This window comes from Egretta garzetta, unplaced genomic scaffold (assembly GCF_000687185.1).
Source record: "Egretta garzetta isolate BGI_Z169 unplaced genomic scaffold, ASM68718v1 scaffold585, whole genome shotgun sequence".
NCBI classification, from domain to species: domain Eukaryota; kingdom Metazoa; phylum Chordata; class Aves; order Pelecaniformes; family Ardeidae; genus Egretta; species Egretta garzetta.
Genome location: NW_009259708.1, coordinates 633,243 through 651,153, shown reverse-complemented (window position 1 = coordinate 651,153; position 17,911 = coordinate 633,243). Strand labels below are relative to the sequence as shown.

The 17,911-nt window shown below is 42.0% G+C and overlaps 1 protein-coding gene across 2 annotated transcripts; it reads right to left on the bottom strand.

Moving 5' to 3' along the window:
* Positions 1-6,488: 6,488 nt before the first annotated feature.
* FNTA (farnesyltransferase, CAAX box, alpha) lies at positions 6,489-17,863 on the bottom strand. 2 transcript variants are annotated; one of them, XM_035894419.1, is made up of 9 exons: positions 17,299-17,863; positions 17,008-17,093; positions 16,299-16,413; positions 13,528-13,632; positions 12,657-12,783; positions 12,078-12,226; positions 10,089-10,151; positions 9,413-9,584; positions 6,489-7,900 (listed from the first exon to the last, which is right to left on the bottom strand). In XM_035894419.1, exons 1-9 carry the CDS (start codon positions 17,481-17,483, stop codon positions 7,772-7,774), a joined length of 1,131 nt encoding a protein of 376 aa, XP_035750312.1. In that variant the 5' UTR covers positions 17,484-17,863; the 3' UTR covers positions 6,489-7,771. The 2 variants fall into 2 exon arrangements, with proteins under 2 accessions (XP_035750312.1, XP_035750313.1); XM_035894420.1 differs by lacking the exons at positions 16,299-16,413; positions 17,008-17,093; positions 17,299-17,863 and adding exons at positions 14,433-14,547; positions 15,142-15,411 and having other exon boundaries at positions 6,493-7,900.
* Between the last annotated feature and the right edge of the window lie 48 nt (positions 17,864-17,911).

Genomic DNA, 17,911 nt, shown 5'->3' with positions numbered 1-17,911 from the left:
AATTTGCTGTAATATTTTTAGCTGTTGTTAGCGATGCATGAGTAGTGATTTTGGATTGCCCCGGACCCACTCATCCCTCATCTTCCCCTTCCTTCCGCAATGACACGAGAAAATTTGAGTTCTGAGAGGGACCTAGCTATGCCTGGGACATTGCTAATGATAAGCAGAACTTGTCCAGCTCTTGGGGTTTTGTCCAGACATCCCCTTCTAACAAAAAATTAGATCTCTCCTAAAACAAATCTCTCTCATGCATTTTCCCTCTGAATGTCAGAAGCCGAGCAGTTTTCTATTCTCAATTTACAAGTTTTTAATTTTTCAGTTAAAGAATGATCAACATTGACATTTGAAAATGTGTTTTTAAGAACAGATGCTTCTGGGTTTCATTTGCCCATTTAAAATACTGAACAATCCTTTTATAGCAGCCTTCAGCTCAGCTCAGGGTCTTTGCAGGCTAGGCCTCTGAAACACCTTAGCAATATGATTGGCACTGCCACTCAGCTGGTAGCAGAGCACTGGCACAGTGCTGCAAAAGGTTATATGCTTGGGAGCCCTCCACACCAGCTATGCACCTGGGCTGTGGGTACCTGGAAATGGTCATTTTGGCTCATTTTGCAGCAGGGAGGCTGTCAGTGCAAGAAGCAGCCAGCAGAGCCAGCGAGCACCATATGCTATGATGTACAGGGAGAGTGCGTTCTCACTGTTGTCTAGTAAAACCAGGAATAAAATTCACATCTGTGGCAAGGCTGGAAGCTAGAGCACGGACAGATGTGCATAAGCACCATGGCTCTGAAAAGGGAAGAAGGTTACCTACCTGGCACTGTCTTGTCCTGGTGACAAGCTTTTGGCAGAAGGGGAAGGACAGGGGATGCACGTCAACAATACAATCACAGCTCCTTTTTCCTTTTCCTCCCTCCAAAGCTTTTTGGTAGAAGCACAAGCATTTATTCAGCTGTTCTTTGGTCTGTTGGAGAGATGACTTGGACAACAGACAGGATGCATCTGAAGTAATTGGCCAAATACACCTGTAAAAAAGCAGTCCACACCCAAAAGAACAAGAAGCCCAAACACAGCAAGACCTCTTCTGTAGTGCAAGATCACTGCTCATGAGTGGTGCTGATATGGCAGGGTTACACCTGCCATACAGCCATTTCATAGAATCATAGAATCATAGAATCACTTTGGTTGGAAAAGACCTTTGAGATCATCGAGTCCAACCTTTAACCTAACCCTGCCATCCCATTTCGGATAAGGGCAGAGGTACTAGAGCTAGCGTTTTACCCGTGGGAGGCAGTAATGGTAGCATGTCCTGGCAGCTTGATGCATACACATATAGGAAGCAGCTGCACCCGAGTAGCCCTGGGTGCTCAAGGAGCTGGCTTGACTGAAGTCACACATAGCATCTTTTCATTCGCTTAAAGTCCCTGCTGTGGTGACAACCCACAAGACTCAGTTTCGACAGACCAGTAGATGAGGAAGAGAGGTCTGTCTTTGACCTTCTTCACCAAAGTCCTCAGTCATGCTTCCAGGTGAGCGATGCCACCACTTTTGGACCTGCAACACCATGCTCCATTTCCTCAATGAGGCCCAAGTCCTCCCCTGACTTCCAAGAAGCATGAGCAGGTCCTTGTGTCCTTGAACATTTTCACAGAAACAGCCAGCAATAGCCAGCACTTGATTACAGAGGGACCAGAGAAACTTACCACAACAAAGCTGGCTTTAGGGGACCAAAACTTCCCAGCTTGTGAAGGTGCATGAGTGTAGGACTCTGACTGGAGGCACATCTCCAAAAGGTGTAAACTGGCCACAAAACCCACACTCTGAGCAGAGGCATTTAGTCATGCAGTTATTTTAGAACACGAGGACTCAACAGAATCCAGATCTGGTACAAGGTGTCCAGTGTCAGAGGAGACATCATTTCAGTTAATGAAACATTGCTCTCCAATTAACACCAAAAATTTGTAGTGAAGATGACCATTAAGTCCCTCCCAGAATACTTGTGCTTGAGCCCTCTGTGGTGCTATGTATCAACTTACCAAGCAGTTGCTCTTCCATGTCTAATTAGCAGGTGTGAAATTAGTGGTGTGGCATGGAGAGAGTTGTCCTAGTTACACCTCTGCTTGCCTGCATGCTGGCATCAGTGGACTGGGGGTGAATTTCACACTGCCATCTAGTGATTAGCATCCACTTTCCCTGCCACACAGCAGCAGAAAAATGATACAGCAAAGACTAATTCCTCAAGGCTGAAATCCCAAGGTACGCTTATATCCCATGGCTGCCTGAGGAAGTGATGGTTGACATGCATAATGGAGCACAGAGTCCTAGGCCCAAGGAGCTTACATAGGACAGCTGATGTAGGCATCCTGAGGTGGAGGTCCTAGCTCAGTTGGGTGAAGCTTCTATTAGGTCTTCATGCCAAGTACTTACAGAAACCTAAATAAGTGCGTGCACCCTAGATTTTGGCAGTCTTTTCCTGAATATGCAGACACTTGTGTGCCTCTTTACATACTATGCTTTTTTTTTCCTTCTTTCTTTTTTCCTCTTCTGGAAATTGAGGGCCCACCCTAGCAGTGGAAGGTAAGGTATTCTTTTCAGAGCAGGCACAGGGAGACCCAGAACTTGTAAACGTGTTTCTCTCCTAACAGTGTCAACAGCAGCACTTCTGTGCCAGGAATAATAGGCTCCTAACTTCCAAAAAGTCGTGTGTCCAAAGGGTGTGTGTTCTTAAGCCAAGTGATGCATTAAGATTAAAGGATGCTAAGAGCAGAGAAGGGATGAATAGAAGAAAGGACCATGTCACTTTTACAGTGTGACTTCTGCTAGGTGCAGATCATCCCTGTTTGAACACTTAAGCATTAGATAACATATTGTGGAAAAAAACAAACGATTGTCTACTTCAGAGATTTCTATTCTCTGCTTCAGATTTCATCCACTGTTCACATTCATAGCGTGTACTCCTGTAAATGTACACAGAGTACTTTAAAATGGCACTGTTGTTTATGACCAGAATTATGCAGACCAGTCCAGACTTCCAGGGAAAGGACCTGTTATAGGACAAAAATAATTGTAGTTTTTACATTCAGGTGCAATTTTTTTTACCCTTTGCTCTTAGAATACATTGTACCAAAAGCCTGACAGTACAGCTTTCAAGGGAGAGAAAGTGTTTTCAACTTGAGATATTTAATAGAAATGGTTATTCACAAGAAAAAAAACCTAAACATTGAAGGATATTTGACACCTGTGGACTAGACGTAAAATGCCATACTGCCACACTAACAGGCTTGCCAAAGCTCAGGCAAATATTGTCTTATCTGGGTTTCCCAGTTCAAGCTACCTTAAGCAGAAGATACACTAGGGAAATCTGCTGCCATCTCAAAAGCCACAGGTAATCACCAACTGAAACCAGACTTGGAATAGAAAGTGCAAAGCACACACCTTATCCCACAACATCAGTAATGTGCAGAAGGCAATGACGTTTAGAGAAGCGCATGAGGAGGAGGAGTGTTTTTCATACTACTTCATCCACCATGCCATATCTGGGACAACATCTGAGACACCTGGCTCAAGGTGTTAAAAAGATACTCTTTCTCCCTTGGCATGCACAGGGTGAGAAAACCATAGCTGGTGTCTCCCCTGCCTATTTTGAACTTGCACATAGGCAAGTCCATCAGCATCTGCAAAACCTTCACGTGAGCCCATGAGGGATGACTCCACACTGTCACTTAATGCTGTTCCCTTAGCCCTTTGTTCTAAAAGCCACCAGAGCTTTAAGGCATTTTATGCTCTTGTAGGGGCCCATCTCTACATAAGCCCCTTGTCACAACTGTACTGCCTGAATTGCCTGCTAGCACTTGGGCAGAAGTGTTTTGGGTGTTGGGAGTGATTAAGAACCCCACTGCTTCCCTGCTGGGGGATACTGCTCCCTCAGAAGGTCCAGCTGAACAGCACGCTTCTAATCTGCCTCAGCACTGCCAGGCAGCAACTGATAGAAGTATTTTGTGCTAGCTGAGGTGGTTTTGTCCTGAACAGAATAGGAAGGACTCGCATACTGTCTTGTCAGCCAAGTTGCAGAGATAATACGATGCAAGTCAGTAACAGCTTAGACAGACAGACACAGCTAGAGCAAGGCAAGAACATCAGCCTCTGATGAAGGCAGGCACAGGAAATCATTTCACGTGCTTTAATAATTCTCCGTACTCCACTGAATGTTCCAACTACACTGATTTACAAGGAACAGTTGTAAGAATAAGAGTTTTCTGTTCAGGCACAGCTCTTCAGTAACGAAATTGTACACAAGAGCCTCATCACTACACACAGTCAGTAACAACGGCAAGTTTTCTTGTACAGATGAACCCTTAGGACAAATCACTTTGGCATTTCCCCTCATCATAGGTAGTCAGTACCAATGCCTGCAGGTTAAAGTCATCTAACACTTCCTATGGTAAGATCCCTCTCTATATAGCTCATATATTTTATCAGGCTCCCAATTCCGTGATGAAGATTCTGTTTCAGACACCTTTTTAAAATTGAAGGCTTGGTAGCTGCAATTGCGGCCTGGCTAGGCAGCCTGTCATTTTTCCAGCCCTGGCAGCTCAGTATTTCTGGGTATGGTTGCCTACCACAGGAGGGAGGTGCCTTCTGAGGAGAATTTTACAGCTTCCTTGCAATCCAAATGACAGTAAACATAAACATTTAGAAGAAAACCCAAACATTTCTGTTAGAACATATTGACCTTTTTTTTTTTTTAAAAAAAAAAGGAAACAAGACAAAAAATCTGGACTCTAGTCTCCAGCATGTTTTTTTCTTAGGATTTGCATGATTCCTTTGGTCACACATTTATTTTACATGAGACGAGGTATTTTTCTGCTAGAGTATCTATCTGGTTATCCCTTGATTGGTAAACTTAGCTCGGAGTGGCATTATCATTGCAAATATCACTATGCTTGTATAACCAGTATAAAACCTCATTAACCTTTTCAGTAGATGACTCTCTACTGATTGCTTCTAGACAACATTTTCAAGCATGAGAAGGCCAGAAGTTGATACTGTAAGAAAATACTCCAAGAGTCTTGTCATGAGATGCCACTGTTCTTGACACAGAAGGGCAATATGGCTAAATCTAAGACCTTTCCTCAGACCACAAGTGACTTAAGAAGTCACATCCCAAAATACACCATCCCTGTGGACACTGTTCAGCATCTTACCTTGGGATGAGTTATTTTCTCTGGAATTCATGCCAGTGTCTATGAAGAATATTCTGCGTTATTCCAAGTGTCCTCCCAATTTTGTTTACGAAAGATATGGGAACTTCATAACACCACATGCAGAGGCAAAATTCTGTTCCCTCTTCACTGATGTGTAAGTTTTAAGGATTGCGTTTGTCTGTTTTATCTCTCTGAGGTTTCTTGACTGGTAGTGGCAAATATATTACTTTGCCCTTGAAGCTGTGAAAAGCCAAAATCAGGACTCAATAGTCTTGGTGACTATTAAGCAGGAATTCTTTATTGCAGTGCTGGATGCACAGGGGATCGCTCCTCCTAATGTGTGCGTTGCACAGGGTTAATTGCATAGTTTATATACAGGTTTTACATACATATTCATTACATTCCTCAGAAAAGGCAGGGATAGGTAAATTAATTCCTGGGAATCATTTGCATATTCTCCTCCCAGTTGCACATGCTTGGTAATTTGAGTCGGTGGTCTTCACGGGTCGTTTACTTCATCCACTTCTCTTTTTCACCTTGTCCTTTTGGTGAACTTCGGCTTTTACCCCCTTATTCTGCTGCCAGAACAACACAGCCGGTACCTGCCAGCTTCCCATCCTCAAATCATTCCCCTTTACCTCCGTATCTCATGGTTCCCATCCCTGGCTATCCTCGTATCGACAAAATGCTAGATGTTTTGTCCCCTACATGCCTTCCATGGCCGGCAACAAAGATAGGCAATTTACTAGGTTGTGGGTTTTTTACCTCATATGGTCAGTAAATTAACCTAAAACACAATGTTAGTACTTTAAGCCGGATCCTCCTCAAGGATGTTCTGTTTTCTCGAGGCTATTATCACATTCCAGCTACAGTTGGCTTCACAAAGGTCTTTTGTTAACCCTTTAGCATCCCTTCACCCTGAAGAGGTACCTTGAACATCCTGTCTGATCAGTACTCCGTATTTAGTGTAGTTTTAATTAGGAACAATACCTGGGGGTAGAAACATACAGTTTTTGTTCTATGCTGGAGCTTCAACTGTGGTAAAAAAAAAAAAAAAAAAGAAAAAAAAAGGCAAGAAAAAAAGCAGGTAACAAAAAGTTTGAAGTTCATGTCTATTTTAAATGTTCCTGTGTCACTATAAAAAATGTTTTCTCTACTGCTGGGAAAGTGGCAAAAATATTAAAAAAAAAATTACAGAGCTTGCATGTATTAATTCCACTCCCTGTGAGTTGTTCTAAATTTGAAGAATGCATTGAATTAATGTATTTCAAGTATTTAAAATAATCTCCACTATGGTTTAATTACAGCAACAGCTTTTAATGTTTAGTATCAGACAGACTGAGCATATTATGGAATAAATACTAGTATTTATTTGTTCCCTTTCCCAAGAAAGTATTTCATACCAGACAAGCAATCTATGGTAAGAACACAGTTTACAATGGCCATTTACTGAAAACAGGACAGATGCAGCGGTCTTCTTGTATGGGTACACACATACTTTGCAGTCCTGTACTGCAGGTGCCTTCTATCTTTCACAAAAGGGAGGAAAAATACTTCTTGGCTGAATATATATGGAAAAAGATATGAAAAGCCTATAGGAGCAACAAGGTTAAGACATTTAATGCGAATAGGTCCCCGCTAAAACCATTCCTTCCCTTCCAGGTCAGCAAAGCTACACAACATAACCAGTTGCTTCTGACAATGCTTCTGACCTATGACTTCAGTTTGGTCTGGTTACAAAGGGTGAAGAAAAAAAAAGATAAAAAATCAGATTTTTGACTGCCTGAACAGAATTCCAAGAGAAAACTAAGCAGATCTTCTAGGGTCCTCAAAGCATTTTTCCTGAGTGTGCAGGTAAGAATTTAAGGCTCCACTGAATACATCAAGGGTACTGAAAGTTTCTGGGATGAGAATACTCCAGTGCAAAAGACACCTCAATGCAATAGAATCCCATATCTCTAAAAGGGGATATCTTATCTCTATTAGCATTGAAGAGACTCTGTGCATCTGAAGACCAAAAGAAACACACTAGAAAATTTCAGACAAATGCTTTAAGTTACGTATTTTTATTACAAAATGACACTTGGAGTTAGTTGCATACAATAGCATGTGCTGTCAGTGTTGCATAGCTGCTCCCCCATCAGGCAACAACTGCAGCTTGCACTAACCAGAAGTAGGTTACTTCATACCCACTACAGCTAAGTTACCTGCAGTCATTACTGCAGCATCTGACATGACTGTGTTAGGAACGTCAACTGGATAAGCCAGGACATGAGAAATTGGTTTAGTGCCTTATAAATAGTAGGTACAGCTTTATGTATTTATTGTTAGGAAATAAACCCTTTATTTGGTACATTTCAGTAACAGCCTTAATACATTTCTTGACGGCACCTAGAGCTATCACCAGTAGCTGCAGCAACCCAAGACTATACAGCACTCTGCACTCCTCTTTCATTGCAAAACCTCTTCACCAGGGGAATACTACACTGGATTTTAGATCAGTTGATGACCCTACTTTGTACCGCTTTAGAACAGCTTGAGAGCTTAACACTGTTTTCTTCCATGTTCAGTTACTGCTGCTTGTCTGCCAGTGTGCTCTGTTCAGTGCCTGAGCTGTGCTTGTTCTTAAGGGACCTTCCAATGTATTTCCAGTATTCCTTTCGGATAGTGTCTTTTTCTTTAGCCAGAATTTCACATAACTATGAAAGAAAATTGAGAGATTGGAGCATTATACCAAAAGCTTACAGAATTCTCAATTACATTTATAAAACGCATACAATACATGGTTCAGCCAGTATTAGAAACACCTTTCTTAGCAGCAACATTTGTTATATTCACCAGATTTGCAACTGTCCAACGACCTCAAACTGGTATCAACCCTACCCAGTAGTCAAGCAATCTGACACTGCACAAAAACCTCTCCAGCCCTATTTCAGTTGCAACTGCTTCCTTGTGACTCCTTTCTGGGCCTACCACTCATCATTTACTCGAGCCTATTCAGCCTGTAGTATACTATAGTATACTTGTGACCTCCTGACAACCTTGATTGTCTTTTAGTGATCCAGTAGGCTCGAAACCACTTCATTCAGAACAGTGGGGGAACATCTGGCTCTTGAATCTTCAGTACTCCCGATGGATTGACAGGAGATATTTTGCTTATGGTTCTTCTCTTAGCAGACTGTCCCAAAAGGACTCTCAACACAACTCAGTAACCTTCTCTCACAACATGTGAGAGCTGGTGCTACACAGATACTTTCACATGTTCTGATTTTTGTTTTATTTTGATCTGGGTGAGCAGCGAGACACGGCAGAGGTCGACCCTAGTCACAGGACACGCTGTGTAAAATTTATATGGTGTGAACAACTGTCTACAAATGTTCTAGTCAATTCCCTTTTATTATGCAGATGACATTGCCTTACTCAGTGAACCAGAGTTGAGAAATAGGAGCTTCAATGCCTAAACAGACGAAGAAGTCAAACTCAGTGAAATAGTATAAAGGGACATGAATATGAGAGGTACAACTGTACTTATTTACACTCTGGTCCTGGAACACAACAAAGGAAAAATGTTGAGAAAGAACAATGTTGGAACATGGAGACTCCAGGCAAGAACTGCAGCTCTAATTACACGGAGTTCCGGACTGTCCCACACTGAATGAAAAGTGTTCCCGTAAAAACTACACTGCAAACCACAGCAATTAGTTCCCCGAACAAGAAGCACAGGGAGATACACAAACATTGCTCAAGTCATTTATTCTCTGTAGGAAATGGTGCCCGACATTCCTTACTGACGTCCCCAGTGCCTGCTGGTCCTGAAGCTAATTCTGCCAGGTTTCTTAGAAAGGGCTAAGAAGTGCGAAGGATGCTTGAGATTCTGTTTAGATAGAGGCACTCTGAGAACAAGATTCGCTAACCTACAGAGAAGCAAGTGAGTTCATACTACAAAGTTAGCACTGGAAACTCCTTGACTGTTCAAGCGTCTCCTTTCTTCTGCAGGCAATATTAGAAACCCTCCCTCACTACCAGGTGAAGAAAACTTACAGTGATCTTGTAACTGCCAAGTTATTATTTACAGATAAATCCATAAGACCCTTGTGATTATCTGGCTTTCACGTTCTGTTCTGTTTATGAAAATCAATCCCATTTTGTCAGGATATAAGCGAGTAATAGATGGCATCCCTGAAAAGCAAAACCAAGCTTTTGAAACGTACCTCCAATGCCTTCTTCAGTGTTTCTTCCTTGTTATCACACTGGTTTTCAAGCATATCTTCATATATGTCCACAAGAAAGGCAATCAGATAAGGAGAACTGTGGCTGGGCTGTAAATTCAACAGTTGCTCTAACAGATTTGGATACTTAGAAAGACCACGATCCTGCAGAATCCTAGAACAGAGGTTAACAGACTTGAAACACAACACTGAGAAATATGGTGTGAAGAATTATATTTTTGTTATGCCTCTGTTATTTGGAGATCAGTTTTGAAATAAGGGTGCAAATACAAGTAAGGCAGAAAGTCAGCAGCATGCAGCAATAATCAGCTTGATGTTGTAGTAAGCTAGTATAGTTATGCTCAACTGAACAGAAATTAGACTGAAAGCATGCTCATTACTTCCTACTCTAGGCTGTTGAACACAGCAACACTATGGGTCAAGTTTTTAAAAGTATGAGAAGTACTTGCAATACTCCCACAAGAACTACAGGGCCAGAAACTCAGTGGGAAGTTACGGAGAAATTAGGTTAATATATTAACCCCTTGCAGAGGTTCTTGTCTGCCCGGTTAAGCACACAACACTAGAATGAACACCAACAGGCTCTTTCCAGTTAAGAGCTAGGCATACAACACCTTCTACAGATATTCTCATTGCCCCGCAGAGAAGCATGCCTCACCCTTTTAAATAGTTCCAAGCGCTCTCATTATGTGGCACCGCTGTGATCATCTCAAGAGTGTATCTGTGAAAAAGAGATAACAGGTCACGAATGCAACCACTAACCATGCAGTCAGAATTACCTGAATGTGCTCAGATGCTCCCAAATACATCCTTCTAGTCTGTATTTCAGAGCCTTTCTGCAGATCATCTCAGCTGGGTCACAGATTAAAAGTGTCTTGCAATATAATCACTGCAAGTCTCAGACAGACATTGTGGGAACTGTTAAATTCTGAAGTGTTTCATTTGCTGCATTTTATATAATAATGAAGCAGTTCTGAAAATTACGAGCAGTGACACCAAGAAACAACATGATACACTCTTCTGGTATGCTAGAGGAATAACGTGTGTCTTGATGCTCAGAAATGTCAAGGGGCTGAAAAGGGCTGGAGCAACTGAAGCCCAGGGTGAGCTACATTAATATGACTGCGTGTGGTATGTTCTGTACCTATTCGCAAAACTTTTTTCATGAGGCTGCACTTGAGCAAGCTCACAGAAAGGAGAGCTTGAGCTTTCAGCTCACGCAGCCTTCTGCAGCTATGTTTTAAAGTAGCAGTTAGACAACTCCTTGAAAAGCAAAGCAACAAGAGGCACCTGCCATACAGTCGCAAAGCCGCATTTCATCTTCATCAAGCAGACTTTACCTTCTGCCCTTCCCCAGCATAACTCTGATTTTCAGAGACAGCAGATGCTGAAAAAAAGTTCTATAAGCAGTACTGAAAAAAAACCTCCACCCAACCCTAAACCTTTTTTAATCTTCTGCAGTCACTGTGACAAAGACTGATTTTATCAAGCAACAAGCAGCCCAAATACAGTTCTATAATGACATCTGGGAAGTCTTAACCTTAGAGACTCTGGTTCTTAAGATGATGGATCTTAAGATCCAATTATCTGGAACTTAGCACCATGTATAAACTGATGAAGGGAAGATGTCAGATCTAACCTCTAGAAAGAAAAAGCCGGGAATATCCAAGCCTAAATCATGGAAATGGTTCAGATTTGTTAATGTGCAGGGAAGTTACAAACTGGAAGAGAAGTATAACTTACAGCAGTTTGAAAAGACAACCCATGGAAGGTGGTGGGGGCTGGGATCCCCTATGAACTATGTACCAGTGACCCTACTCAGAGACTTTCTTTTGAAGAATAACTCCAAAAATTTGCGGTACCTTCTCATTCCTTCTTCACTTCAGACAAACAATCTTCTCACAACCATCAATCCTGATCAACAGTCTGAGATGCGCAAACCATACAATGAAGCTTCCCTTAACACGATTAGTAGGAAAATAAATGGCTGAAAGCCCACCTTGTCCTCAGTCACAAATACACTACTTCGAAACATTTTCCAAAGCTTATTTTCCTCAAAACTAGCCAACTCACACAGGTAGTTGTCTTTGTGCTGACCACATACCCCTGAAAGCTCCTTTCCTTTTCCAGCTGCACCAAATTCCTCACAAAATACAATTCCTCTTCCTACAGTCCACGTCCACATTACCTTTAAACTGTTGTGGCTACTGTACTACTAAACCAGCAGTTCAGTACAACACTGACAGTGTCTCTCCTTCCAAGCTTTCTAGGGGTAGGATGTAAGATGCAAACGAACAGCACAACTTATGTGGTTCCAGTGTCACAGATCTTCTGCAGGTTGTTCCACTATAGCTAGTTGCCTATAAAAAGCCAAAAGTACTGTTTGCACAATAAGCAGCAGGGACGGGGAGACAGATTCATGAGCATAGCTTGCCAAGGGTAAGCACAGCTTGCTTCAGTACCACTGCCTTGTTGAGTAGTACTGAACACATCTACATATGCACTAACACTTGATCTGCTATCCATGAGAGTGAGCCCAAAACCTGCATTAAAACCAGGAAAGACAAGTCCACAGGGACTGTCAGAGTATTCCTTCGCTTTCATGTAATGGAGAATCCTTAATGTGAGCATGAGCAGCATTACTAACTGGACTTCTCTGTCTAGGACTGCTGGATCATCATAGCCGGTGGTGTTGAAAATGACGAAGTGCCGTTGGTTCCAAACAGAGTTGTTTCTCACATCTTCCCTCAAAAGCTGGTCCACATATTCCAGTTCATTGTCCCATAACTTGAACTCCTATGGAAATGAAAGGAAGAGAGAATATCACAATCAAATTTTTTATTTTTTAAAATATACTCTCCTTGCTCCTAAGTTCTCTGAACATTAGATACAGAGATTTATGAAGAAATCAACACAGAGTTCTAAGAAAAATAAGGAAGGGTGCACTGGGAACATGCTAAACTCACTATTCAGTTGCACACAATGGTATTTGCTTGTCATTAAATTCACACACATAACAGCAAGCAGCCAACAACGGACTTTTTTGAACACGCCTCATAAAAGGCAAATTTATAGCTAACCTCTGCAACAGATTAAAATGCAATTGTTTTTCCCTCTTCAGCCTCAAGAAACAAAGTGCCAAACACAATTCAGATTGTATTTAAGAAGTGAAACTCTACAACCTAAGCAGGTTATTTAGTGAGTCAAGAGCTCTGTGGATACAAACCTGAATAACCCATTGTCTGTGTTGCCACGCATGGTAATTTTTGGCATCTTGGTTAAGAATGTCAGCTATGAACTCAAGCTCTTGGGACGGGTCCTGCAGCCACTCCACCAACACCCGTCTGTGATGCCTAATGACAAGAGGAGGAAACTATTTTTAGAATAGTCTAAAAAATGTTTTGTGATCGTGTAGTCTGTATTAAAATAGCATCTAGCAACTGTACTACTGACAAAAAAACCCACTAGTTAAATACTTCAAATTAAATATAGCAAAGCATTTCACTTGTCTCTGAGAAATATACAATGCATACTTATACACACTGGCCAATCACCTCATTTTAGACAAGTTAGTTTACTTGAAGTAACACGTTTCCACTTTTAACACTCATGGCCAAAGTCTTCAGCAGAATAAAATTTTCTAGTACTACATAATTTCTCTAGCAATAACAACACTGCTGTTTTGCCTATTCCCATTCACTTGAGAAAAACCCAACAACAGGTGAGAAAACTCCAAAAGCCAATAAAAGGAAAAAATACTCCATTTGTCTTTTTGTTTGCATTTTCATTGGCCATTTTTTTAATCTGCCAGACTTATTTTGACAGTTTAAAAATTGAAATGAAAAGAAGACACGACTTTTTCAGCATGTCGTAATCATATGTTTAGACCAAACTGCTGAAGTGGACTGTGGCAGACGTACCGATGCAACTCTGTTTGCCTTCTCCACTGCTGCTACTGCAGTAGATACAAGGAAGCAACTCGTAACAACTTTTACAATCAATGATCAAAACTTATCCTACAAATAATGTCCTACAAATTTACAAACCAAAAATTACCTGCAAAAACATTAAGAACTGAAAAGAAAACGTGATTTTACCAGACTTGGTAGTTCTTTGGCTGATCTTCAATGATAGCTGTAATATACTTAAGTTCCTCACGGAGATCCTTTCCCAAAGACTGCAGGAGGACTCTCCGGAAATGCCTGTATAGAAGTCAAACATTCGAACACTGCAACAGGGCTTTTCTAAAATTCACAGCAAGCACAGAAGAACCTTTGTTCACAGTTCTTCTAATAGATACTGAGTTAAAGAGAGCGCAAATAACTAAACGACATATCCAGTTCTGTTAAAGGCTATTCAATTATCAAACAGTGGAGAACTGGGATACAACTGGTTACAACACCATGACACCCAAGATCACAGCAATCCTGTTTCAGATTCAGCTCTGTCTACCCACACTAGTCTTATAATGATGTGCTTAAAATAACGTAAACTTTCTGATTTTATGCAAGTTAGTGGAATAAAGATGTACACAAGGTAGTTGTTAGCATTCATGAGTTAAAAGGCTCTACTCTGAATATCAGAAATTCACTGTTTATTCATAACCTAACATTAACCTGACAGATCTTCTAAAATGAACTATTTAGTAAGCACAAAATTATTTAGCAGGAAATAGCAGCTATCACGCTTTTATGCCTCTTCTTGAAGTCATCTGAGGGCATCTTCAGCATTTCGTCAAGGCCACATTATCAGGACAGCAAAGTTCTTTTTGTGACTGCTCCTGACCTTGATTGATAACATCCTCAAAGCCAAATGAATGAGACATGGAAAATACTGAACATAACTGAACAAAATAGCTTTCTTCAGAAGCTCACTGGAAGTCTACACTACTCCTCCGTGTAAATTCAACTAGTCATGCCCTGATTAGACTAACAGAATTATTAAAGATATAAGAGGTTGGCAGTCAAAGGATGATAGAAATAATCCCAAGATTATCACTTACCATACTGTGTAGTTTGCAGCATTGAGCTCAATGGCATCTGCTGTTAGCTTGAAAGCTCTTTCGCTTCTCTCATCCCGCTGCAGAACAGCCCGGAAGTAATCATAGACATCTCGAACTAAATAGATAACAGCGTCTTATCCAAGGCTACGAGACAATGGCCTGACTAAGGGGGAAGGTTAATAACCCTTTGAAGCCGCTTCCTATTTTGTGTACTTCTTTAAAATGATAGCTACGTATTGCTCTGACAGCACTGCTGACTGAAAGCTCTAAATGATATCAGCATACCAAAAAGCTGCAAAAGTACCTTAAAAATACACCATCTGAATAATACCCAAAACAATTGGAAAAGTTCCTTGCTGCTCACTCATGCTGCTTCCCCAGATGCAGTAGTTTCACATGTCCCTCTTCCACTCACAGGCTAGAAATGCCTTATCATGTGAGCCAGACTGTCTGTGGTACTCTCAAGCCACGTGACTTTAAAATAAAACCTTGGCGGCCAACATCCTGGGTGAAGACTCAACCTCAGAGATGCCTGGTGAAAGCATCATGCACAACCACCATAACGCAATAAATATTAAATTAATTTCTTCACAGCACTCCTCTAGAAAATGTGTTATCCAAAAATGTGAGTTCTTGCTTTAACAACACTAAGGACAGACACAAGTTTAACCGCCTCAAGTTTTCAGCGCAGAACACGTTTACAACTTACATTTTTCACTGTAGATGATCTGAACAACAGGATTTGGCCCATCATTCTGAGGGACGGGTTCGACATCTGCCCATTCCTTCCTATCCCTGTGAACACCAGTTTTTGCCTTTTCAATGCTTCCAAAAAGCATGAACTTCTACTCAAACCACAGCACGCACAAACCCGCCTCCCACCACACCTGCGTGCTGCCAGCGGTCACTGCTGCCGCCACTTTGCCACCGCCCGTAACACGGGGCGGCACATAAACAGATATGTTGGAGCAAAAGCAGTTTCAAGGCCAAGTTCACCAACCTAATGTCCTGGCAGAGCAACCCTTTGGGCCTCCCTGGCGGTCCAAGTATGAAGCTATGGCTCCCCCAAAGTCTTAGAAAGCTCTTGTGGATGAACTGGCAGTGGATGGGTGCTAGGGCTCTCTGTCTGGCCCAGGCTCCTCCATGAGTTCTTCTAATAGATACTGAGTTAAAGAGAGCGCAAATAACTAAACGACATATCCAGTTCTGTTAAAGGCTATTCAATTATCAAACAGTGGAGAACTGGGATACAACTGGTTACAACACCATGACACCCAAGATCACAGCAATCCTGTTTCAGATTCAGCTCTGTCTACCCACACTAGTCTTATAATGATGTGCTTAAAATAACGTAAACTTTCTGATTTTATGCAAGTTAGTGGAATAAAGATGTACACAAGGTAGTTGTTAGCATTCGTGAGTTAAAAGGCTCTACTCTGAATATCAGAAATTCACTGTTTATTCATAACCTAACATTAACCTGACAGATCTTCTAAAATGAACTATTTAGTAAGCACAAAATTATTTAGCAGGAAATAGCAGCTATCACGCTTTTATGCCTCTTCTTGAAGTCATCTGAGGGCATCTTCAGCATTTCGTCAAGGCCACATTATCAGGACAGCAAAGTTCTTTTTGTGACTGCTCCTGACCTTGATTGATAACATCCTCAAAGCCAAATGAATGAGACATGGAAAATACTGAACATAACTGAACAAAATAGCTTTCTTCAGAAGCTCACTGGAAGTCTACACTACTCCTCCGTGTAAATTCAACTAGTCATGCCCTGATTAGACTAACAGAATTATTAAAGATATAAGAGGTTGGCAGTCAAAGGATGATAGAAATAATCCCAAGATTATCACTTACCATACTGTGTAGTTTGCAGCATTGAGCTCAATGGCATCTGCTGTTAGCTTGAAAGCTCTTTCGCTTCTCTCATCCCGCTGCAGAACAGCCCGGAAGTAATCATAGACATCTCGAACTAAATAGATAACAGCGTCTTATCCAAGGCTACGAGACAATGGCCTGACTAAGGGGGAAGGTTAATAACCCTTTGAAGCCGCTTCCTATTTTGTGTACTTCTTTAAAATGATAGCTACGTATTGCTCTGACAGCACTGCTGACTGAAAGCTCTAAATGATATCAGCATACCAAAAAGCTGCAAAAGTACCTTAAAAATACACCATCTGAATAATACCCAAAACAATTGGAAAAGTTCCTTGCTGCTCACTCATGCTGCTTCCCCAGATGCAGTAGTTTCACATGTCCCTCTTCCACTCACAGGCTAGAAATGCCTTATCATGTGAGCCAGACTGTCTGTGGTACTCTCAAGCCACGTGACTTTAAAATAAAACCTTGGCGGCCAACATCCTGGGTGAAGACTCAACCTCAGAGATGCCTGGTGAAAGCATCATGCACAACCACCATAACGCAATAAATATTAAATTAATTTCTTCACAGCACTCCTCTAGAAAATGTGTTATCCAAAAATGTGAGTTCTTGCTTTAACAACACTAAGGACAGACACAAGTTTAACCGCCTCAAGTTTTCAGCGCAGAACACGTTTACAACTTACATTTTTCACTGTAGATGATCTGAACAACAGGATTTGGCCCATCATTCTGAGGGACGGGTTCGACATCTGCCCATTCCTTCCTATCCCTGTGAACACCAGTTTTTGCCTTTTCAATGCTTCCAAAAAGCATGAACTTCTACTCAAACCACAGCACGCACAAACCCGCCTCCCACCACACCTGCGTGCTGCCAGCGGTCACTGCTGCCGCCACTTTGCCACCGCCCGTAACACGGGGCGGCACATAAACAGATATGTTGGAGCAAAAGCAGTTTCAAGGCCAAGTTCACCAACCTAATGTCCTGGCAGAGCAACCCTTTGGGCCTCCCTGGCGGTCCAAGTATGAAGCTATGGCTCCCCCAAAGTCTTAGAAAGCTCTTGTGGATGAACTGGCAGTGGATGGGTGCTAGGGCTCTCTGTCTGGCCCAGGCTCCTCCATGTAGCCCATCTGCCTTTTCATGATGCCACAAAATCAACATCACACCTACGAGGTGGCTCAGGGCTTTTCTACAAGGCTCTGAAGTCACCTGTTAGAAAGCCACAGAGTATTTAACAAGCAGCCTAAATCTAGGTCCAGGTCCTAGGAGCCAGATTAAAGATGCTCCTTCAGCTTTGAAGTGCACCACGTCCTGGGAAGCTCGGGAGCAAGGCGAGAGACCAGGAGATCCTTCTGCTTTTCTGTTGCTCTCTGAGAAACTGGAGACCATCTGAAACCTTGTGCCTTAGCTCCCAAAAATCCTTCCTCCAAGACAGCAATGATGAACGCAGCAGAGGTTTGTGTCCCACGCTTTTTCCTGCCGATTGCACAGTCTCCACAAACACTCGTGCGTATGAAGGCTGCATTTAGGACTCCAACATATCAGAGGCGGCACATACCCGCCTTCCCCGCCCCACGGCTCCCCGCTCC